The sequence below is a fragment of the Phragmites australis genome, chromosome 2 (genome assembly GCF_958298935.1).
Source record: "Phragmites australis chromosome 2, lpPhrAust1.1, whole genome shotgun sequence".
NCBI classification, from domain to species: domain Eukaryota; kingdom Viridiplantae; phylum Streptophyta; class Magnoliopsida; order Poales; family Poaceae; genus Phragmites; species Phragmites australis.
The window spans coordinates 51,548,172-51,572,085 of NC_084922.1; the positions used below are offsets into that span (position 1 = coordinate 51,548,172).

At 44.1% G+C, this 23,914-nt stretch overlaps 3 protein-coding genes and 1 long non-coding RNA gene across 5 annotated transcripts; 1 reads left to right on the top strand and 3 right to left on the bottom strand.

Moving 5' to 3' along the window:
* Positions 1-182: 182 nt before the first annotated feature.
* Positions 183-12,738, bottom strand: LOC133908361 (uncharacterized). The gene is made up of 16 exons (XM_062350348.1): positions 12,581-12,738; positions 9,849-12,502; positions 5,750-5,923; positions 4,185-5,237; positions 3,973-4,105; positions 3,753-3,824; positions 3,601-3,669; positions 3,439-3,510; positions 2,963-3,031; positions 2,431-2,585; positions 2,090-2,340; positions 1,698-1,824; positions 1,544-1,603; positions 1,261-1,444; positions 1,038-1,173; positions 183-926 (listed from the first exon to the last, which is right to left on the bottom strand). The coding sequence occupies exons 2-16, from the start codon at positions 12,496-12,498 to the stop codon at positions 555-557; spliced, it is 5,577 nt and encodes a 1,858-aa protein (XP_062206332.1). The 5' UTR covers positions 12,499-12,502; positions 12,581-12,738; the 3' UTR covers positions 183-554.
* Positions 8,435-9,068, bottom strand: LOC133909709 (uncharacterized). The gene is made up of 2 exons (XR_009908425.1): positions 8,851-9,068; positions 8,435-8,776 (listed from the first exon to the last, which is right to left on the bottom strand). It is a non-coding gene; the product is annotated as an uncharacterized LOC133909709 (long non-coding RNA).
* A 6,921-nt stretch (positions 12,739-19,659) lies between the features above and the next one.
* LOC133910267 (uncharacterized) lies at positions 19,660-22,637 on the bottom strand. 2 transcript variants are annotated; one of them, XR_009908497.1, is made up of 3 exons: positions 22,463-22,637; positions 20,051-20,923; positions 19,660-19,943 (listed from the first exon to the last, which is right to left on the bottom strand). XR_009908497.1 is itself a non-coding variant. In XM_062352781.1 (2 exons), exons 1-2 carry the CDS (start codon positions 22,479-22,481, stop codon positions 20,244-20,246), a joined length of 699 nt encoding a protein of 232 aa, XP_062208765.1. In that variant the 5' UTR covers positions 22,482-22,637; the 3' UTR covers positions 19,660-20,243. The 2 variants fall into 2 exon arrangements, 1 of the variants encoding a protein (XP_062208765.1); XM_062352781.1 differs by having other exon boundaries at positions 19,660-20,923.
* A 261-nt stretch (positions 22,638-22,898) lies between these two features.
* On the top strand, positions 22,899-23,801 carry LOC133908364 (hevamine-A-like). Its single transcript, XM_062350352.1, has one exon. The coding sequence runs from the start codon at positions 22,899-22,901 to the stop codon at positions 23,799-23,801; it is 903 nt and encodes a 300-aa protein (XP_062206336.1).
* The last annotated feature ends 113 nt before the right edge of the window (positions 23,802-23,914 follow it).

The window sequence follows — 23,914 nt, forward strand, 5'->3', positions numbered from 1 at the left end:
CTCGTTCCCGACGAGCGCCGTGAACGGTGCTTCTTTTTTGGAAGAGATTATTATCTGTTGAAATATAAAAAATGAGATATTAAAAATCTGTTGGAGAGAAAAAAGATTTAGAGAATAAATTTTATTGAGAATGCTCCATATATGATAATATTGGCAGTGAGAATTTAGATATCTGCTGGAGATGTTCTAATTTTGATTCTATTGTTTAGTTGCAAACTGAATTTGCCTGATGGAATTCACCAGAAAAGATAATTAAAATCAGTATGGTACAATTGACAGTCCACGAAGATAGTAATTGAGTAAATTAAAGATAGATATCAAATTACAAAACGCAAAGCATCCCTTTGTAAATGCAAACGCAAAACTATGTATTGTTGTATGCTCCCTGCAACTGCAACTGCAACTGCAATTGCAATTGCTGCTCCTCCGTGCATTGCATGGTGCCAAAAAAAACTCTCACGCTAAAAAGAGCTAGCACAATGCGACGAAAAGAAAAGAAACTAGCAGCAGCATCAAATCCATGCACGGAGCAGCTGCACTGGCCGACTCGCTAGCTAGCGCAGCTCGGGGTACTTCAACTTGCTGACGGAGCCGGAGAAGGAGGAGTCGTCCTCCTCGTCCATGAGCAGCAGGTTGTCCATGATCATGTCGTGCGACCTCATCGTCCCACCTGACCTCACGCTCGCCGCCGCCGGGGAGAAGGGGCACCCGCCCCTCATCTCCGACGTCGCCGTCCTCTCCAGCGCCATGGCGTCCTGGATCTCCTTCACCACCTCCGGCATGCACGGCCGCTTCCGGGGCTCGATGTCGATGCACCGCACCGCCGCTTCAACGATCTTCCAGATGGACTGCACGTCCTGGTACTCCCCTACCATCGATGGATCAATGATCGCTTCGATGTCTCCGCTCTCGTAGTAAAACTTGGCCTGCATCCATGCATGCACGCACGGAAGACACAACTATCGATGAAGCATTCGTTCATCTCATCTCATCTCAAGAAATTAAATTACCAATAAATTTAAAGAAAAAACACGGACCCATGGCCCGATGTTGCGGAAGTGCTCCCCGAAAGTGATGGTGGAAATGGGAGGCCGGCCGGAGATGAGCTCCAGCAGGATGATCCCGAAGCTGTAGATGTCGCTCTTCTCCGTCAGCTGCTGGGAGATGTAGTACCTGCATTGTCATTGCTATATATTGTCACTTCACTAGATCTCACTCCATACACAACAAATTAAATAAAGAGAAAGAATACTAGCTTACTGCGGGTCCAGGTAGCCCAGTGTCCCTCGCACGTTGGTTGACGCATGAGACTCCTCAGCTGCGAATTTCGATAGCCCGAAATCGGACACCTTTGCTCTCATCTGCTTGTCCAGAAGGATGTTACTCGTCTTGATGTCTCTGTGGATGATAGATGGTGTGCATCCGGTATGAAGATACTCGATTCCTGCCAGATAGAATGTTTGTTTTCCTTTATGAATTTGCTGGTCAATGATTTCTTAGAGGCCCTAATATACTAATATCGTAACAGAAAACAGAATTTGACCTTTTGCTGCATCCTCAGCAATCTCAAGCCGCTTGATCCAACTGATGTGCTTGTCCCGTCCTGCAATGCAAATGATTACGTATCTGTCACAGATCCATAATCCTTCCTTTTAGCACGTCACTCACAAACAAAGAAAAGAAAGTAATTAACTTACCATGAAGATGCTCTTTGAGGGTTCCATTGTGCATGAACTCGTACACCAGAATATTTCTCCCGTCTTCATGGCAATAGCCTAGAAATGCAACTAGGTTCCTATGGTGTATTCTTGAAAGCAAAGACACCTGAATATTCGACACATATTCAACACAAATAATAGACTTAATGGTTATATAGTGAACATGCTATAATTCAGAACAACATATCATCACTAGAAAACTCAAAACAAAAAAAAAGATTGATGTCATAATAATTTCATTACTACATCACGTGCTCATCATATTAATTATTAGTATCTGAAAACTAGCAAAACATCATCTTTGCTGTGCCGTGGCGTATGCCTCTTCTGAGGGTACTACTACAGTTTTTACCATTTGGTTAGCAAGGTACCTCATTTGTAAACTGCTTCTTCCCTTGGTATGAATCGTTCGTTGGCACTTTTACAGCAATCTCCTTTCCATCAGCCAGCTTTCCGTAATACACTATCCCAAAACCCCCAGAACCAATCCTGTTGGCAAAGCTGTTGGTCGCCACTTCAAGGTCCGATAGTTTGTAGGGATGAGCTGTCTCAGCGGCTATTTCACAGGACCGTGTGCTTGAATTCTGGAACTTCTGCTCAGGCAGGACCTTTGTAACATCATCTGGACCAGAGGAACGTAACAAGAAGTTCAGAACACAAAAGGATGCCAGAGGAAGATTCAACAAAATAAGATGTGGCTCACGGTTTGGACCTTCTGGTGAGTATTTCTTAATGGGTTTGTGTGTCAGCATGTAACAACAGAGGGCAGCTGCAAGTAAGAAAGACATTCCAAGCACAGCAGATATAACAATGATTACATGTTTCTTCTCTTGCTTCCCTGTTCCAAGGTACATATTCCCCGAGTAGCTGAAAATATAATTTGATGAATGCTCACATTAGCCTTCCTTTAGAGATGGAGAGCACAAATTAGCTGATGGTATAACTATTTAAATAGATCTTCTGCTAAAATTCTTGAAGAAACTGTAGTTCACCGAGATTTATGTTACTAGAGCGGAAAAAAAACACCACCACTTAAGGGGTAACTAATATTGTTTCCTAATAAAAAAGAGCCCTTGCGACTAATTAATATTAGTCACCGCACCTGCGACTATATATACAGAAAGACCAGCTAATGCAATGCCAAAAAATGAATTTTGCAAAACCTATCTTTCAACATTCCAGGGAAGAAACTACATATAATGAACTCCACGAATAACATAGTATATTAAGGAAAGAAGACACACTTGAAAGTGATGCCTCTACTTAGAAGAGCCCTGGGGATGGCTCCAGACAGCCTGTTGTTTTGAAGGTACCTGCATTGGTGAAAAGGAATTTTAACTTTATGTAAGACATAAGAATAATAAACAACTAATTTTATACATCAAAATAAAAAATCAGCTTTGTTATTTTCTCTTTTTTCGGTGTTGTTGTGTCTGTTTTGTACTGCAACTTTATTCCTTCTTTAATGCAATAACACGCCTGCGCTCTCGAGGAAAAAAACGACTAATTTTGAAACTACAAAACGTATTTACCAACAAATTAAGGGCCTTCATAATGGCGTGTGTCATAGTTCCTGAGTAGCTTGATAAATATGCAGGAGTGGCATGTTAGGTTTTTATTTTATTTCTGTCACCGGGGAAAATAAGCATTGCAGTTATTTCAAAGTATTTGCAGGCAGATTTCACGGATTAAAGAAGGATTATGTTTCGCTAGGACTTACAGCTCACTCAGTTTTGGCAAACTGCCAAAGTATGACGGAACATTTCCAGTCAGTTGATTGTTCTCGAAATGACTGCATTTTTAACAAGAAAAAATCATGAGAAAAGATGAAGATACAAAAGGTGTGAAACAAAGAAATGAACCAACTTAAGTAATTCCTCACATGATGGATAGGTTCGAAGTGCCACTGAGGTCTGGAATCTGGCCTGTTAACATGTTATTTGCAAGTCCGCTGCAAGGAAATTCTGCGCATTAATCATACCTTTGATGGAAGGACTAGGTATATCTATTTGTGGGCAGAAAGGCAATGCTTACATCTCTGCTAAGCATGGCAAACCCGCTAGTTCCGATGGTATGTTTCCTGTCAAGTTCTTTCCTGAAAGATTTCTGATCACAAGTAAGGTTGTCAGTATTAATTCAGCATCAAGCTCAGATGCAGATACTTGGAAGAGATGAAACGTTTAAGGGAGTAGCAGATTTCCCTTCCCTTTTGGATAACACTTGTGATAGTAGAGTTGAGAGCTGAGTTAATTACATGGAAATGACTCTTGGTTCTGATTCTGGACTGCATTTCACCCAAGACCACGGTGAAGGTAGACACGGATCGCCGCCTTCCTTTGCCCAATCAGCGAATGGGTAACGTGAGGCTAGGCTTGTCATGAGAGGCGCTGCACCGACAGTTCAATGATAAAGGCGAAATGCATGGATTATTAGAGATAGGAGAGTTAAGTAAAGCAAAATGCATACCGTCTGGGGAGCCAAGATCAATGTGGATATATTTGTATATCTCAAAGGCATTCAGAATAGGACCCTTGGATGAATCATTTGTCCTACGGAACTTGAAGGAGAGGACAAATGGCAGTGAAATGTTGAAGAACCCTGGCTCGTATAGCCGGTACTTCCCCGGGGCGTTCTCACCAATATCCACCGTGGGTTTGCTAACATCCGGCAAACCAGGGATGAAGAGCTTGAACTTGCGTGTCTCGGGAACGACAAACTCTTGGATCTCGGCAAAGTAGGAGAATGCCCATCCGTTGCCGGGGAAGCCATTGAGGTTGAGGCGATAGGTGAGCTCACCGAGCGAACCCACAACCGCCGTCTGCATCACCTTCTGGGGCGGCCTCTCGCTGGAGCTCACGAAGACGGGCTTATCGGTGGAGACGTTGAGTGTGCCCGGAGCGACGTCAACCAGATAGTTGGCCCTCCTGACCAAGTCGGACTCCCAGATCCTGTCGTACGGATCGTCCGGATACCTGACAGGATCGGTGGTGGGAGCTCCGAAGTTGATCCTCGCGGACAGGCTGAGGAAGGCGTCGGCCTCGTAATCGGTGTAGTAGAGGGAGCCGTTGAGCTGGCGGAGCTCGAGCGTGGAGATGAAGGGCTGGCCCGTGGTGGCGTTGGAGAGGCAGACGCTGAGGGTGGGCGACGAGGCCAGCACGACCAGCTCCCTGGTGACCACCTTGGTCTCGTCGTAGATGACGATGGTGGACCAGCGGGAGGCCCCCAGGTAGAGGTCGAACTCCGGGAAGACGTTGCTGCTGTCGAAGTTGCCGTACAGGAAGCTGGCCCGGATCAGGTAGCGGGTCCTCGTCCTGACGCCCAGCGTGTAGCAGTACTTCTTGGTGCCGCCGTCCGCCGTCGAGGGGAAGTAGCGCACCGTGGAGTACTGCGTGCGCTTCTCCGACGGCACCGAGATGGTGGCCGTGGCGCCGAAGGGGAACCAACCGGCGTCGCCTGTCCACACCAGGCCGAGCTCGTCCGTGTAGTTAGCAGACCCGCCGCAGTCGATGCTCAGGAAGCCTGCCAACCCCAGCCAACAATGCAATCAGGCATCAGCTCAGCTGCTAATTCATGCATCTTCAACAAGTTGGATGGAAAATAACCTGCTTTAATTTGATTTACCCTTCGATGTCATTAAAAGGCGCGCAATTGCATTTGATTTGCATTCGCTTCGGTACTGCAGTGCAGTACGAGTACTGGTGTGTACGTATATTCTATTTACGAGAATAACGTATCTTGTCTGAATTTACTAAACTGTCGTGCATCACCATTTCATCATTCACTAAATTTCACCGCATTTCTATGCAAGATACTTCCCAGTGTAAGTATCTAAGAAACGAGTTGCAGTTGGTCGCAACTCGCAACATAGGAGAAGGAGGAGGAGGAGGAACTGACTAATTAAGCACTCCATATATAAGCAGAGCAGAATTTAGCAAATTGATTAGGCCAAAATGTTACTACTAGTAGTCCAAGAATTAGATAGAAGGAAAAAAACACAAGAAGACGTGCGGTGCGGGTAGGGGTCGACTTACCAGGCATCTGAGCAAAGGAGGCGGAGAAGAAGACGACGAAGCAGCAGCAGCAGAGGAGCAGCATATGCCTTGAAGACGCCGCCATTGATTCTCTTCTCTTCTCTTCTTTTCTCTTCTCTTCTCTTCTCTTGCATGTATATGCCTTGAAGAAGGAGGAGCAGATCGGAGGGGGATCTTACTAGTTGTTCCTCGATCGATGGCCTGCTAACTGTCTCCTTTGGCGTCCCTCCATGGCTCCAAGAATTGAATGAACTGGTGCTAGGAGTGCAGAAAACTGCTGCTGCCCCCGGTAATTCTTACTAGTACTATTAACTACTGCTACCTGCTAGAGAGAGAGAGAGAGAGAGAGAGAGAGGCACCCACCTTACCCGCTAAGTAAGCGTGTTGCGCTTTAAGTAGTGTGCTAGCTAGTGTATGTTTGGGAAAGCAAATTGCTCTTCAATGGAGTCACTCAGGAGTACCAGGGAAGGGAAGGAAAGAGACCACCGCTAGCGACGAATTTGGAAATTTAGACAACATACGCGACCGTATTTGCGAAAATAGACAACATGTCGACGTATTTGCAAATCTAGCACTCGTATTCGGTATCTCAAATACCGAAATTTGATTTTCGGAAACTGAAAATCCGAAAACACCGTATTCGGCAACTGAGGTGCCGAATACGGCACTGTGGGCTGTATTCGGCACCTCAGTTGCCGAATACACCCTGTACTCTGCTGTATTCGGCAACTGAGGTGCCAAATACAGCCCACAGTGCCGTATTCGGCACCTCAGTTGCCGAATACGGTGTTTTCGGATTTTCAGTTTCCGAAAATCAAATTTCGGTATTTGAATAACGTAATTAAATAATCTAATTTGTATAATCTCAGTACTCTAATTAAATAAACTAAGTACCCTAATTAAATAATCTAAGTAATAACGTAATTAAATAATCTAATGAGAATAATCTAAGTACTCTAATTAAATAAAGTAAGTACTCTAATTACATAATCTAATAACGTAATTAAATAATCTAATTTGTATAACCTAAGTACTCTAATTAAATAAACTAAGTACTCTAATTAAATAATCTAAGTAATCTAATAACGTAATTAAATAATCCAATTTGTATAACCTAAGTACTCTAATTAAATAAACTAAGTACTCTAATTAAATAACCTAAGTAATATAATAACATAATTAAATAATCTAATTTGTATAATCTAAGTACTCTTATTAAATAATCTAAGTAATATAATAACGTAATTAAATAATCTAATTTGTATAATCTCAGTACTCTAATTAAATAAACTAAGTACCCTAATTAAATAATCTAAGTAATAACGTAATTAAATAATCTAATGAGAATAATCTAAGTACTCTAATTAAATAAAGTAAGTACTCTAATTACATAATCTAATAACGTAATTAAATAATCTAATTTGTATAACCTAAGTACTCTAATTAAATAAACTAAGTACTCTAATTAAATAATCTAAGTAATCTAATAACGTAATTAAATAATCCAATTTGTATAACCTAAGTACTCTAATTAAATAAACTAAGTACTCTAATTAAATAATCTAAGTAATATAATAATGTAATTAAATAATCTAATTTGTATAATCTAAGTAGTCTAATTAAATAAACCAATATAATTAAATAAATGTAATCGAACGGATTAAACAATCACAATCTACTTCTGAAAGAACTAATCTACTTCGAAACAGACTAACCAAATAAGCTAATTACTCTAAATACTATTACTAACCTAAGTATTAAATAGGTAATCTAATAACTAACCGGTATGAAAGTGAGTGCTCTCGAAGTATTAAACTGCCGCTGCTGCTGATCGCGTTGCTCCTCTTCTGCTGCTTTCTATACTTGAGCTGCTGCTACTCCCTTCTCTGCTCTGCTACTCCCTTCTCTACTCTGCTGCTACTCTCTTCTCTGACGAACTCCATTTATTCACCTCTCCTCAGGCCGTGCCAAACATCACGGGTTGCCAAAATCATGCATGCATCCGGCCACGGGTTGCAAAAAATGGTGAAAATGATTGATGTGACGCGAAAATGATTGATGGGACGCGGGAAAAAGGGGATGGGATGGGTGGCCGGCTGTATTCGGCAACTGAGGTGCCGAATACGGCACTGTGGGCCGTATTCGGCACCTCAGTTGCCGAATACAGCAGAGTACAGGGTGTATTCGGCAACTGAGGTGCCGAATACGGCCCACAGTGCCGTATTCGGCACCTCAGTTGCCGAATACGGTGTTTTCGGATTTTCAGTTTCCGAAAATCAAATTTCGGTATTTGAGATACCGAATACGAGTGCTAGATTTGCAAATACGTCGACATGTTGTCTAATTTCGCAAATACGGTCGCGTATGTTGTCTAAATTTCCAAATTTGCCCACCGCTAGCAGTAGCAGAGCCACACAATGCAGTGAGAGAGAGTAAAAAGCGCAGTGTCAGTGTGAGAGCGCACGCCCAAAAGTAACACGATGCAGCAGCGGGGCAAAGAAAGGGGAAAGAGAAAGGCACCCTCCCTCCCTCCCTCTCTCTCTCAATGCTCTGCTCGTTAACTGTAAAGTTGGTTCATCTGATGGATGGTGGGGCTCCAACGATCCCCTTCTTCCGTTGCGCGTGGCGCCCACTGCCTCTCCACTGGCCGCTCTTGTCCAAAATTATTCAACACACACAAAGAAATTCAAAAGTTTCTACAAGATTCACTTCACACTGCCACGGTTCGACTAACATGTTTCAGCATCTTACAATGTCAATGTATTGGTTGGCAATAGAAGAATTACACTAGGCCTTTCTTCATCCAATACGTCCCTTCCCTTCCCTTAGTCCAACTGTCAACAAAAGGACGCATCGTCGTGCAATATTCTAGTTCCAGTTCAAGTCTCGACCGGTACATGGATGCTACCATGCATGCTTACCTGTAACCTGACCTAGCAAATAGCTTACTTGATTCAGGACGACTATCTTCACACTCTGCTGCTCTAGTTAGGAGATGAGACCAACTGATTTCAGCTAAAGCAAAGCCTGCAATGCAAACAAAAGCTGGAGCATCGAATAAAGCTACAGCATGTAAACCCTAAAGCCATGCATATACCAACCAAGTTTAGAAAAGCAACTCCAGACAGCGGCAAAACATGCAGCCCATCTCACTGCAAGGAAGCCTTTTGGATCGACGTCTTCCATTGCATCCTCGATCCATCGTGCGGAGTCTGTTTGCGCCGCATAAGCAAAATATATTATATTTGTTACTCCATCTCAGTGCATCAACTGATGCCACATTTCAAAACGATAAAATGTTTTCGTTTATGAACAATGAAAGAGGTCCATGTGAAAGAAACATACATATACGCATATATCGCAGTCGCAGCCCAACAAGATTGAAATTGAAATGCGAATGGCAACAACACAAGAAAAGCGCTGCCTGCGTTTGCGTCTCCAATTAAGCGGCACAATCTGCTACTGCTGTTTCCCTAGAAATAGGATTAGCATTGCCTTACGAGAAAGAAATCCTTAATCACGTACCTACATGGATTCAAAAGCAGACTTGTGTTCTAACAACATACCTTCGGTACAGAGACACCCAGTGATCCGCCACGGGATCTGTTAAAGCTCCTCCATCTAGAGCACAACAAGCACACATGGGAAAAAAAGGAAAAGAAAAGGTAGCAGATAGATAGAAAGATTTGCACCCATATCAGAATCGAGCACTCAGATTAAGAAACAAAGTAAACTTTTAAGTATGAAACCGGCTTAAAACATGTTTTTACAACACCTATTGGTAACTGATCCGATCTGATCTGCAGCATACAATGACGCAAGTATACGACACCTCCACGACACTGAAAAACAGAGAAGCGATCACTGTTCCTATGAATGCTTGATCCTGCAACAAGCGCTAGCTACCCCCGATATACCTTTTCTCTAACTTCCTCGTCCCATTGACCTGCAAAAACAAGAGGACACCACTACATGCATAAGAAGGGCGGCAAGAATGCACTGCTACACAACATCGAGCGGAAGGATGTCACACAGGAAGAAACCTGAGTACCTCACTAATTATGCAACAGCTTCAACAGTAGGGGAACACCCTATTCACTCTTTGATGCACCATGCGAAGGCTCATTTCCTGAACCAGCTGCTGGGAAGTCGGTGAGGCGAAAGCTGTCAAGGGCTGGTCCAAGAGCACGGATTTTCCCTGCGCCTGCAAATGCTGCCTCAGCATCCATGCGCCTCTTGAAGATCACCTGGGCAGAGCTGGCATTGTTTGCAATCTCTGCCTTGGCTTCGTTGACAGGCCCATATTGGCTAAAGATCTTGATAAGGTCACTGCGTGGTGGAACTGCACTTGGCCTGCTGAAGTGCAGCACCAGTCCAGCCAGCAAGCTATTTTCCATTTCTTCAGCAGATTTGATACCGGCATTTAGTTGAGATCCATTGGTGACACACGGTTTGCTTTCAGCCTTAAGTTGCTCCCCGCTCTGTGTATCTAGCTTGCCTTCACTCCTTGGCTCATCTGCACTTCCCAGAGTCGCTGACAGATTATTGGCGAGTTTCTTAACCTGATGCACCTTCTTGCTTGTTCTTCTTTTACTCTCATCTTTCTTCTTTTTCAGGCTAGATAGCGGCTCCTCCACGTTAATGAGAATGTCAGCCCAATAGTCGTCCTGCATATGATCAGCGATGGGCTGTTCCGAAGGAGCGGACTCAGTGTTGGCTGCTTTTTCAGGTATCTCCTCGTTGACATCAGAACTAGAAGCATAGGAGTTCTTCCTAAAATCAGTAAGGAAGTTAACACTTCTAGGGGCGATTTTCTCTCTCTGCTTAAGATCACATGCTGCTAGCGACAGCTGCCATAGCATTTCACCACAAGATAGAGACTCCTCAGTACAGGAACCTTTCTTGCCCCGATTCACCTTCACAGAAAGTTGAGACTGGTCTGCTGCAGTTACTTGCCTGTTTTTAGCCCTAAGTGATTTTGTCTGAGACGCTGCACCATTAGGTTTGACGACAGGTGGTGTCTGTGGCATGTGCCCAGCTGCTTTACTCATCAGCTCTCCAACCTTTGTGGACTTGTTACGAGAGAGAGGCTGTGACTGGGAAGACAAATCCCCCAATGTGTTGAGCTTCTTTCTTTTCCTATTCTTCACTGTATCCTTAGAGTCACGAACAGGATCCTCAGGTTTCTCAATTGATTCATGCAAAGATCGGCTCCCTCGAGTCTTGCTCTTACCACCAGATGCAGAATTAGTCCTGCCTATCTCTGCCATAAGTTCAGAAAGTTTCTTCTTCTTCCTGCCATGCTCTGAGATGGGCACTCTCTTACTTAATGATTTTTCAGCACGCCCTGACCTTCTCTTGCCAGGAGAAGCGGAATCCTTGGCACTGCCAGCTCTGAGTCCATCCCCATCCTCCGTGATTTTATCCTTCTTGCGTGCAGAGCTCGCCCTATGCCTGAGCTTGTTTTCTTTCAGCAAAGTGACATCTTTGTTTAAGGTTTCACCATTATCATCCTTTCCCAACCTTTTCAAACCCTCCAAAGCATCTTCCTTCTTGCGCGTGGATCTTAGCATGCGCCCTGATTTGCTCTCACTCAAAACGCCATCCACTGCCTTACTGGCCAGAGTTTTGCTGTCACCAACACCAACTGTTTCAAGTCCATCTGAATATTTGGAAGTGTCTATTTTCTTACTCGCCGAACTCTTCCTGTGCTTTGACTTTTTTCCCTTACTCATTATATCATCTGTCGCCCCTCTACTCGGCACACCGCTATCCTCATCCATAGCCTCTTCATTTGCAGCCGCTGGTAGAGCCTCTTTCCTGCATGATGAACTCCCAGAACGCCTTGATTTCTTCTCCTTGCTTGGAACATTATCCTCACCCCTCTGGTGCATCCTTTTCCTCTTTGCGTGCGGAATCGCCTCCTCGACATCCTCAATACCCTGGAATATCACAAACTCGGGGAGGTCCCTTGGACCCCTTGATCGATTGAACGCCCTCAGCTGTGCTTTAGCGGTGGCAAGGTCAAGAAGATCAGCGCCAGCCAGCGGTTTCTTTCCCAGTGCTGAGATGTAGTCAAGAAAGGCTTCGGCACAGAAGGCATCCCTCATGTACGAACCGTCTACCGCCGTAGCATACGCCCCTTTCCGGATACCAGCGTTCTCAACCTCCAGCTTGGTGGCGATGCTGGAACCGAAGCAACCGCAGGAGAGGCCGGCCTGCACGCGTCGTCCAACCTCCTGCAGCGCGGTATCCACAGCAGAGACGAAGCTGGACATGGTGCTCTGGGCGGAGAGCCGCGTAAAGTTGGCGCGGAAGGGGAGCAGCGCGGACGCGTCGCTCCAAGCGAAGGTCCTGTCCCAGAAGTAGGCGACGAGCGGGGCGCCGGTCCTCCGGTGCTGCAGCGCGACCTCGGACGCGTCGGCGGCATCAAACACCTGTCCGGGCCACCACGGGTGGCTCCGCACCTTGCCCCAGACCAGGTCCGGCAGCGCGAAGTCGTCCTCGTCCTCGTCCTGAAAGGCGCAGCCATAGCGCGCGCGCTCGACTTCCTCCTTCTCCTTATCCTTCTTCTTCCGTGGCGGCGGGGGCTGGGGCGGGGGCGGCTGCTTCTTGGGGCGGCTACGGCGAGGGCTCCTGAGAACTTCCTGGACGTCCGGGCGAATGACGCGTAGGCGCGCCGGGCGCGTGGAGGTGCTCCTCGTGTCCCCGGAAGCGTTGTTGGAAGCTTCTGCCCGCGAATCCGCCATGCTTCTGGGCAAGGACCAAGGAAGAAACAGGGGTTAGGGGGGCACGCGCTATTCGAGAGAAAGAAAAGGAAGGGTGGCAGACCTTATTATGCCTCGCCGCTTCAGGGCTCAGCACGCGGTGGAAGGAAGGGAGGGAGGCTTCGCCGGAGGCAGAGGAGATGGGGAATTTTGGAGACGAGTCGAGGAGAATAGAATGGTGCCGAGAGGTAGGGGTAGGTTTGGAATTATGGTTTAGGACGAGGGGCTGCCTGCCAAAGTTTATTTAGTAGTCACTGAGACTGAGCCAAGGTTTTATTTTTCTTCTCCTCTGTCATTATTATTTATTACCGATTTTTTTTTCTGTGGTTATCCTTTACATATTTGGGAAAAGCTCATCTATAACATATATTATCCAGCCAAGATTTGGAGCACTCTCAGGACTCGGGTGCTGTAGATACTATAGCAGTAGGCCCACATATTGTGTATGTGTAGATATACGGATACACGTGTATATATATATGTATATATATATATATATATATATATATATATATATATATATATATATTTGAAATTCCTTGGATTCGTGTTGATTGAAAATTCACAAATTAGCCCAAGCTAGTTACTCCGAAACCTAATCACATCGATTTGACTCATACACACCATAATATTTCTCACAAATTTACATCTCAGTTACATTTTCTGAAGTGGCAAAAATATTGAAAGAGCAACGTTTGAGGTGGTAAACCACTAATTTCCCAGTCCCATGAGGGAAAAAGGGTGACCTATCCAGTACAAGTACATAGCCAATGGTAGTAACAATAGAACACTACTCCATACCGCCTAGTCAATCGACATCATGTTACCTACTTGAAATACTACTTCCACCAATCAAAAATTCAGTTGTTTCAGGTTTTCTTTTTGTCAAACCTTTCTAAGTTCTGATCATTGATATATAAATAACTACATACATTGGCAACAAAAGATTAAGATTTACATTAATAAATCTGTCATGATAATGATGTGTGGCGACTCAACATTCCACTTCCGAGATAGAACGACATGTCTACGGTTATTACTCTAGTAAGCAAGCTTACTGAAGTATTGACATATTAGAGTAGCATAGCAGAATCAATATAGTGGGACCGTAGGCAAGAGTCACCGTCACTTAAGGTCACTTCATAGATGAAGTACTGTTAAGTTTGTTTAACATGGTTATGTAAGACACAAGTCTCATGCCTAAAGGGAAGGTCAAAGTTCTCATCACATCTCAATCTATCCTTTAATCTTCTAGTTGGATTTTGTAGAACTCATTATACAAGGTTTCCAACTTCTGGCTCACACCGTCTTCATAGCTATCTTGGGATTGATGGTTGTTTAAGTCGACATCTTGCCCCTCTATATATCAAGGAGATAGCAGGTATGAGTATGAACATACTTAACAAATCCTATAATAACAAGCACACACTCAGTATGAATCAAGGAGTTCACAGTGTTATCACTATATTCTCAAAAGTTATCTAAGAATAACCAATACACTTTGCAAGAGTGTGGTTAGAAAGGTCCAGTTTTAAGGTGAGATTACTAGTTGAATCACCACATACTAGAACCAAATAGTGGTTCTCTTTCCTGTTGTGAGCATAGCTTATTAACCTAAAAGCAGGGAGTGACAATCATGTTCTAGACTCTGACTAGAGGTGCATTACTGTACCTACAAAATGACAGATGATCTCTATATCTCATATTCCAAGATGTGCCTGACACGATCAATGACAATATGATATTTTCCACACTATCGGTATCTTACTCCAGGACTGGACTGGTAGAACCAAGATCAGAGCACATCAGCGACCATACCTCTCATCCCTCAAAGACAGGGGGAGTAAGTCCACTGATTGGCAACCCACGAATTGATTGCCATGTCCGCAATTTTTACCCTAAGTACTGTAATGAAAGTATTTTTGATAATAGTACTGTAATGAAAGTATTTTTGGTAACATACTGGTATTTCTTTCAATTGGTTAATTATATTAGAAGTCAAAGTTTAAAATGCTTGAGGGAATGTTCCTCAAAACAGCAATTATTGATACACGAAGAGGGTAGAGTAGTAAGAAGGACACTATCTGTTGGTGCATGAGAATTCTCAGGATAAGGGGAAAAAATCACCGACATAATGTTTCCATCCTATATACATATCTTATATCTCTACAACAATGTTCTTTCTGTCTCACATGAAATGTTGTTTTTTCTCTGACATTTGAAGCGCCACTTGTGATTTTGGTGTAGGTCAAGGTGGTGGAATGACCAAAGAGAACAACTGTATTAGGGTAGCTAGTGATATTATATATGGCTAAGGTTTCAAAAGAAGATTTTTCTCATATATATCCACTTATCTAGGAGTTTATATGATGAGTTTTCTACAGATCCAAGTGTTTCAGTGGCTGTAGATATTTGGCCGGGAGTAAAACAACATATGAGCTGAGGTGTGTCTTACTTTTGTGGTTGCGTCTTGTATAATTCTAGTTGATGAGAGTTGAAAATGATATGATTCTTGTCCATGCCTCACCTACCTGATCGAGCATCGGCCTCGGAAAATCGAAAAGAAACAGCAATCAAATGCACGCGTGGGGTGGTCACCCATTTCCTTTTCCCTTGCGTTTTCTTTTTCTTTTTCTTTCTCTTTCGTGAGGCCCAAATAAAGCTAGCTGATCCATCGATCAGTTCACTAAGTGCTCGTGCGTTGTAACGAAAAAATAAATATTAAACGTGATAATATCAAATACAAACTTAAAGTATAAAAATATAAATACGTCATGAGAATGCCGCCAAATAGATATATTGGAGCGATACCGTAATTTGATTTCAGATATAATTCGAAAAAGAAGGAGATGATTATGCACTAATTTCTCTTCTATTTTTTTTATTTATTTTTATTAGTAAAACGAGTCCTATATCCGTAACTGGTCACGAGACAGAGAGATTGGAGGACGATAATAGATGACAAAAGTGGATAAATTATTCAAATTTTAAATTTTTTTTATTAGATAAGAGAGGAATAGAGAAAAAATATGATATGGAAACTAACTTGTGTTTTATATAATAGAGATTCTATATAATAACAGTATATATCCACAGGCCCATATATAGGCCATCAGTTTTAAGATCGATCAAAAATCAATCTTAAAACGTTGATCTCCTTCTTCAGGAAAACCGGTCGATTTTGAAGAAAAAAAAAAAGGAAAACGGGTAGAGTGTGCCATGGCCGACTGCTGCCCTTTTTCTAACCGGTGCTTTGAGCATTAGTGCCCATATGAGGGGAGGCCTGTCCAGAGGCCACACAAGAGAGTGGACAAGCAAGCAGGAGCAGGTCCCGCTCAGGCCCAAGATGGAGGGGTGCCTTGAGCCTGGCGCTCGACGATGATGTCGAGCTAACCATGAGAGGAGAGCCTGTTCTGGCCGAAGAAAAGGACGGCTTCAAAATAAACGGAAGCTAGCAACGTACCGTAGCAGAACAAAGGGAAGGTTTGCAAGAAGCACAAGGCTAAACTACTTAACTACGTAGACTTGGGGTTATTTTACCTTGAAAAGCGACATTTATTCGCCACCACTGCCCCTACGGCAAGGCACGCATTCCTCTCGTAAGATCACTATATATAATCAGCAATTCATGCAGGTAGCAGCTGTTAGATTAAGCAAACCTTAATGAAGTGAAACATTAGCCCTACATCAAACACCCTAAGAGCGGAAGCGTGAGGTATTTACCTGAGTTCGGTGACGCCATCTGATGATGGTGAAGAGGTCGCTGGTGTGATGAAGAGACTTTGCCGATGTAGTCGATCACCAGCACGAGTTAGATGAAGAAGCGGCGGTCTTCACCTCGTTGACAGCACCCTAATGATTGGATTAGGGTTAAGATGTAAGGAGAGGCGGCTGACTTCGTGAGTTAGCTCAATGTCCTCCGAAACCCCTCCTATCTGTTATATATGCAGTGCTGCACGAGGTGGGACCGCAACCAAAAACGTTGGATGCACCCCCAATCACGGTGCATTTGAGAAACGGCTCCCATGCGTTTCGTTTGTTAGTTAGAAGACGTTAGGAGAGTGGAGCCGAGATCAAAACCAACATTCTCCCCCTTGATCGTAAGGCTAACATCATAAGCCCACTCTCAATGAAACAGCATACCAAGGCAAAGTATTACAGCGGTCAATAAAATGCCACTGAAACCCAAATACCTATAGTGTACCATTTCATCTCGAAATGGAAATTCGTTATACTTGATGGGAGTTGGTTTGTTTAATGGTCCTCTTAATCCAGAATCATAGACTTTCCAATATCCCCATGCCGGCAACATGATCACGAAAAATATGAGGTGGTAAGCCTTTAGTGAGTGGATCCGCAAGCATTGACTTAGTGCTTATGTGCTTGACACTTATTGTTTGATCCTGGATTCGATCTTTCACAACGTGATACTTAATGTCGATGTGTTTGGCAGCACCACTCGACTTGTTGTTACTCGTATAGAAAACTGCGGGTTGATTATCGCAGTATAATGTAAGTGGTTTTGCAATACTGTCGACCACTCTTAGTCCCGGGATAAAGTTCTTTAGCCATACAGCCTGCCCGGTAGCCTCATAACATGCCACAAACTCAGCTTGCATCGTTGAAGATGCTGTAAGTGTCTGCTTGGAGCTTTTCCACGAGATAGCTCCTCCAGCAAGGGTGAAGATATAACCTGACGTGGATTTCTTAGTGTCTACACACCCCGCAAAGTCTGCATCCGAATAACCAATGACTTCAAGGTTATCGGATTTTCTAAATATAAGCATGTAGTTCTTAGTGCCTTGCAAATAGCGAAGGACTTTCTTAACGGCTTTCCAGTGGTCCGGTCCTGGATTTGATTGATATCTGCCAAGCATCCCGGTCACGAAAGCTAAGTCAGGGCGTGTACAAACTTGAGCATACATAATGCTTCCGACAGCTGAAGCATAAGGAACCATCTTCATTTGATCAATTTCATATTGGTTCCTTGGACATTGATATGTCCCAAACTTATCGCCCTTAACAATAGGAGCAGGCGTGGCAGAGCACTTATGCATATTGTATTTCCTTAGTACTCTGTCAATGTATGCCTTTTGAGACAAACCTAATGCTCCTTTGGACCGATCTCGATGAATTTCAATGCCAAGAACATAAGAGGCTTCACCGAGATCCTTCATATCGAAATTAGAGGAAAGAAATCTCTTGGTCTCAAACAGCATATCCTTATCACTACTGGCCAATAAGATGTCATCCACATAAAGAACTAAGATGGTGAATTTTCCCCCTTTAAACTTTATATAAATGCAGTTATCAACTTCATTTTCTTTAAAACCAAAATTTCTGATGACTTTGTCGAACTTGAGATACCACTGTCTAGACGCTTGTTTTAGACCATAAATTGATTTCTTAAGGCGACATCCCAAATGTTCGTTGTCTTTCATGACAAAACCTTCTGGCTGAGCCATGTAAACATTTTCTTCCAAGTCACCATTAAGGAATGCCGTTTTTACATCCATCTGATGCAGCTCTAAATCATAATGCGCTGTGAGCGCCATAATTATTCTGAAAGAATCTTTACTTGATACAGGAGAGAAAGTTTCATTATAATCGATTCCTTCTCTTTGCGAGAAGCCTTTAGCTACGAGCCTTGCTTTGAACCTTTCGATGTTCCCATTAGAGTCATGTTTTGTTTTGTAGACCCATTTACAGCCTACTGTTTTGGCTCCGTCAGGAATTTCTACTAGGTCCCATACATCATTATCGCTCATAGATTTTAATTCGTCATTCATGGCATTAAGCCACTCAGACGAATGCTTACTCATCATGGCTTCTTTATATGAGTTGGGATCTTCTGTCTTCCCTATGTCATTAACATCCTCATTCATATAAACGATATAATCGTTCGAGATGGCAGGTCTCCTGTCACGCTGTGATCTTCTGATCGGTTCATTATGCACTGCAGGACAAGGACTGGGTACTGCAGGGGACTGCTGAGGCTCATCGTTAGGTATATCATTAGGAATTTCAGAGACCTCAACAGGGGGTGTACTGACGTTAGTTTCTACTGAAGGTGCAACCACCTGAGGCACAGGGATGTGTGACTCTTGTATCAGTGGAGTAGGAACATAAACCCGTTTTTCTTCAAGATCAACTTCCCTTGGCTCCATATCCCCATTTTCAAGAAACACAGCGTGTCTTGTTTCTACGAACTTAGTGATCCTATCTGGACAGTAAAAACGATATCCCTTTGATCTTTCTGGATACCCGATAAAGTGACAACTAACTGTCTTAGGATCTAGTTTCCCAATGTGTGGATTAAAGACTTTAGCTTCAGCTGCACAGCCCCACACACGTAAATACTTTAAAGAGGGTTTTCTCCCAGTCCATAATTCATATGGTGTTTTTGGAACTGATTTACTGGGAACCCGATTAAGAATATGTGTGGCTGTTTTAAGTGCCTCCATCCACAGTCCAACTGGTAAACTAGAATAGCTGAGCATACTTCGCACCATGTCCATAAGCGTGCGGTTGCGTCGCTCAGCTACCCCGTTTTGCTGAGGTTCACCAGGTGTAGAATATTGGGCTACTATGCCATTTTCCTGAAGGAATCTGGCAAAAGGACCAGGGATTTGCCCATATGTGGCATGCCTCCCATAATATTCTCCCCCGCGATCCGATCTCACTACTTTAATCTTCAGGTTGTGCTGATTTTCTACTTCAGCCTTGAATATCTTAAATTTATCGAGAGATTCAGATCGATCTTTAATGGGGTAGATATAGCCGTAACGGGAGAAATCATCAGTGAAGGTAATGAAAGAATCAAAACCGTCAACTGATGTCACAGGAAAAGGACCACATATGTCCGTGTGAATTAATTCTAATAATCCTGTGCTCCGAGTGGCCCTTTTCTTTATTTGCTTAACGTATTTTCCTTTAATGCAATCTATGCAGTGGTCAGAATCGGAGAAGTCTAAGAGTTGGAGAATCTCTTCCTTAATGAGACGCTCCATTCTCCCCCTCGAAATGTGGCCTAAACGACAATGCCACAGCTTCGAAGAAGTCTCATTAATTGTACTTCTCTTTCTTTTATGGCTTACATCATAGACATTCATCGTCACAGAGGATTCATTAAGAGGAAGCATATAAAGTTTGTCTTGTCGGATGGCAAGACCAATATCCTCTGAATTAAATTTAAGAATACATTTATTGTCTCCGAAATTACAATGAAAACCATCATCATCTAACATCGAAACTGAAATGAGATTCCTCCTCATAGAAGGAACATAAACTACATTATTTAATCTAAGAGTGAAGCCACTATTAAGAACTAATGGAAAGGATCCGATAGCTTCAACTTGAGCTTCCTTCCCATTGGCCACTCTAAGACTTCGCTCCCCCTTTCTTAATGTTCTCGCGGTAAGGAATCCCTGTAAGGAGTTGGTAACGTGCACAGTGGCACCTGAGTCAATCCACCATGAATTAAGGAAAAAATCAGCATAAAGTGATTCATCAATGAATGTTATGAAATCATTACCCTTCTTTGCAAGCCACTTCAGGAAACCAACACAATCCTTTTGGTAGTGGTCCTTCTTGTGGCAGAAGTGGCATCCGTCATCTTTAGATTCTTGAGAGGCAGGAGCAGAAGGAGCAAATGCCTTGGGCGCCCTCTGTGCTGCCTTGTCGTGTTTAGCGACGAAATGCAACCTTTTCTTAGACTTGAAATCCCCTTAGAATTTTCTTTTATTCTTGGGGCTGCTTATTTGATTCACAAAATCTTTATTTTCAGCCCTCACCCTCTCTTCCTCTTGGACGCACATTGCGATCAAGTCGCTCATGCTCCACTTCTCTTTCTGAGTGTTGTAATTTATCTTAAAGGGAGTAAACTCAGGAGGGAGAGAGGTCATAATGAAGTGGACAAGGAAACCCTCAGAGATTTCCATATCCATGCCCTTGAGTTTGGCAGCCATATCTGTCATCATCATGATGTGTTCTCTTATGCCACCAGACCCATAATTATACTTAGTGTTGAGGAGCTTCTGAATCAGCGTACTGGCATAAACCTTGGAGGTGCCTTTAAATTGCTCCTCCACAGATGCCAAGTACGTCTTAGCTTTTTCTGAGTTTGGGATTGCTCCCCTTATAGCATCTGATATTGAGTTCCTCATTATCATAAGAGACATGCGGTTGGACCGCTCCCACTTCTCAGAAAGTGCATCATAAGTTTTCTTTAGTTCATCATAATTTTCCACGCCAACGGTGGGAGCTGTGGGAGCGTCAACCCTGAGTGCATAATCCAGGTCTAAAACACCAAGGACAACAGTCACCTTAGCTTTCCAAGCAGGAAAATTATTGCCCGTGAGTTGCTCTATGCCGTCAATAGTGGCGGCAATAGAGGAAGCGTTAAGAGCTGGAGAGAAGAATTGGGCCTGATTAGTAAATTTATCATGAGGAAATAATTTGCATGAAAATAACCCTACGTTGGTCTGATTAAAATCATGCAAAAAATAAAACTCCAATCCGCATCACCGTTGGGCAGAAAACGGAAAAAAATATCCCATAATTACAGTCAACTTTGGTCAGAAAGTAATTATGAACCTATTGAATTTGTCGCAAAATTCTCCGGAAAAATCTTCCCGTTGGATCCAATTCAACCAGAGAATTAACAATAATATTTTATGCATTAATCATCATTAACTTTGGGCTATTTGCATCAGATATTCCAGTGCATAAATAGAAAAAAAAACGTTAGAAATCACTGAAAATTCCAAATAAATGAAAAAGCCCAAAGATTTAAAGAAACCGGCCCAACAAGACCTCTCGGCCTGGCTTGGCCCAGAAAACAGTGCGCGGCCCAATTGAGTTTTCGAGCGCGCACCGGCCCGGCCGAAGGCGCGGCCCAGCCAGGGGCGCGGCCCAGCCTGGGGCGCGGCCCAGCCACCGCGCCCGGCCTCGCGCACACGTCGGCCCGAATATCTCAGCCGTTCTTCGTGATCCGACGGCTGCCCGACGAAAACGCGTGATACAAAAAATGCCGTCGCCCGAAAACCCTAACCCTAATCCAGTTTCCTCTCTCTCCCGAAAATGTCGCCCGACGCGAGAGAAAAAACGGCGACTCGAGAGTTCGCCGGCGATAGAAGCCGCCGGACAAGAGAGGGAGAGAGAAACAGCGGCGACCACGGCCACCCGAAAGAGAAGAGGGCAAGGGAGGTGCCCCCGTCCCGGATGAACCGCGCGAGCGCAGGAAGGAGATCCCGCCGGAGGAGAACTCCGACGGCATGAACAGCGAAGGAGCCGTAAGTCTTCCCCCTCCTTTTTACTTCTATTGCTCTAGTATTTCCGAAAAAAAAATGGGCTTAGGGTTCGGGATTGAGGGGAAATTTGGGGTTTAGGGTTCGGATTTTGGGGGGGAATTGGGGATTTCTTAGGGTTTTGCTTAATCTCCCCGATTCCCCTCCTTCTAAGTGCTACCCGAGGTCCAAAAAGGGACCTAAGGTCCTAAATCCGAAACAATTAGCACATAAGAACACAAAAGTGCACAAAAACATCTCATCCGAGACTAATGCATGAATATGTAGGTCTAAACCGATGCTAATTGGGACTAATACGCGTCAACTAAGCCTTAAACACAAGCAATTATTGACTAAACATGCTTAATGGACAAAACAGTACTAAAACTTGATCAAATTGGGCCTAATTAACATTAGCCGAACCTAATTCATCTTAAAAGGACATAATTTAAAGCTGATTGAAGTACACCGAGAACAAATAGGCCAGTTTGATCAAAAAAGACATCAACCGAACATGATCTGGTCTAATTAAGGTTTAAAAACAGTCTGATTAGGGCTAAAGGTTGCTCTGATGCCATTGTTAGATTAAGCAAACCTTAATGAAGTGAAACATTAGCCCTACATCAAACACCCTAAGAGCGGAAGCGTGAGGTATTTACCTGAGTTCGGTGACGCCATCTGATGATGGTGAAGAGGTCGCTGGTGTGATGAAGAGACTTTGCCGATGTAGTCGATCACCAGCACGAGTTAGATGAAGAAGCGGCGGTCTTCACCTCGTTGACAGCACCCTAATGATTGGATTAGGGTTAAGATGTAAGGAGAGGCGGCTGACTTCGTGAGTTAGCTCAATGTCCTCCGAAACCCCTCCTATCTGTTATATATGCAGTGCTGCACGAGGTGGGACCGCAACCAAAAACGTTGGATGCACCCCCAATCACGGTGCATTTGAGAAACGGCTCCCATGCGTTTCGTTTGTTAGTTAGAAGACGTTAGGAGAGTGGAGCCGAGATCAAAACCAACAGCAGCATCCCATCTCCAAACCAACAAACAATCCCGGTGGGGAGGGGAGCTATAGGAATCAAAGAGGCAAGAGCAATGGCCACTTACAGCTCCTACTCCCTTGTTGCCTGCCTCTTCTTCGTCTTCCTTTTATCCTCAGCTCCCAGGAGCCATGGCGGCAGCATTGCCATCTACTGGGGCCAGAACGGCAATGAGGGTACCCTTGCCGAGACATGCGGCACTGGCAACTACGCCTTCGTCAACATTGCCTTCCTCTGCAGCTTCGGCTCAGGGCAGATCCCACAGCTCAACCTCGCAGGCCACTGCGACCCCTACTCCAATGCTTGCACCAACCTCACAACAGACATCAAGTTCTGCCAGTCCAAGGGTGTCAAGGTCATGCTTTCCATCGGAGGAGGCGCTGGAGGCTACTCGCTCAACTCCAAGCAAGATGCTTTCAAGCTTGCCCAGTATATCTGGAACAATTTCCTCAGTGGACAATCAGATAAGAGGCCACTTGGCGATGCAGTGCTTGATGGTGTGGACTTTGATATCGAGGGAGGAAACCCAGACTACTACGGAGCTCTTGCGGCATACCTCAAAGCCTACAGCGGCAAGGGGAAGGAGGTGTACCTGTCAGCAGCGCCGCAGTGTCCTTTCCCAGATCAGTGGGTCGGCAAAGCCCTTCAGACAGGGCTCTTTGACTATGTGTGGGTTCAGTTCTACAACAACCCACCTTGCCAATACACACAGGGGAGCATTGCCAACCTGATGAACTCCTGGAACCAGTGGACAACAGGGATCAATGCTAAATATATCTTCCTAGGGTTGCCGGCTGCACCAGATGCGGCAGGAACTGGGTTCATACCAGTGGGGAGCCTCGAGTCTCAGGTGCTTCCGGCATTGAAGAACTCAACCAGGTATGGGGGCGTGATGCTGTGGTCCAAGTTCTACGATGACCAGGATGGATACAGCTCGGCCATCAAGAACTCAGTCTGATCTCATATCTGCATGGTTTCATTCTGAATATGACCATATGTGAATTGTGATGCATAGTCAGTACTTCGTATAGTTTGCATTGTTTGTACGTGTGAATGAAAAATTCTATCGAA

Bases quoted from the DNA above. Each gene is read 5' to 3' on its own strand.
- LOC133908364 (XM_062350352.1), top strand. From the start codon at position 22,899: ATGGCCACTTACAGCTCCTACTCCCTTGTTGCCTGCCTCTTCTTCGTC.
- LOC133908361 (XM_062350348.1), bottom strand. From the start codon at position 12,498: ATGGCGGATTCGCGGGCAGAAGCTTCCAACAACGCTTCCGGGGACACG. The intron at 3,825-3,972 runs GTAATTAACTCA...ACTTGTGATCAG, and splicing joins GAACCAAGAGTCATTTCCAT to AAATCTTTCAGGAAAGAACT. The intron at 3,511-3,600 runs GTGAGGAATTAC...TTAAAAATGCAG, and splicing joins ACTTCGAACCTATCCATCAT to TCATTTCGAGAACAATCAAC.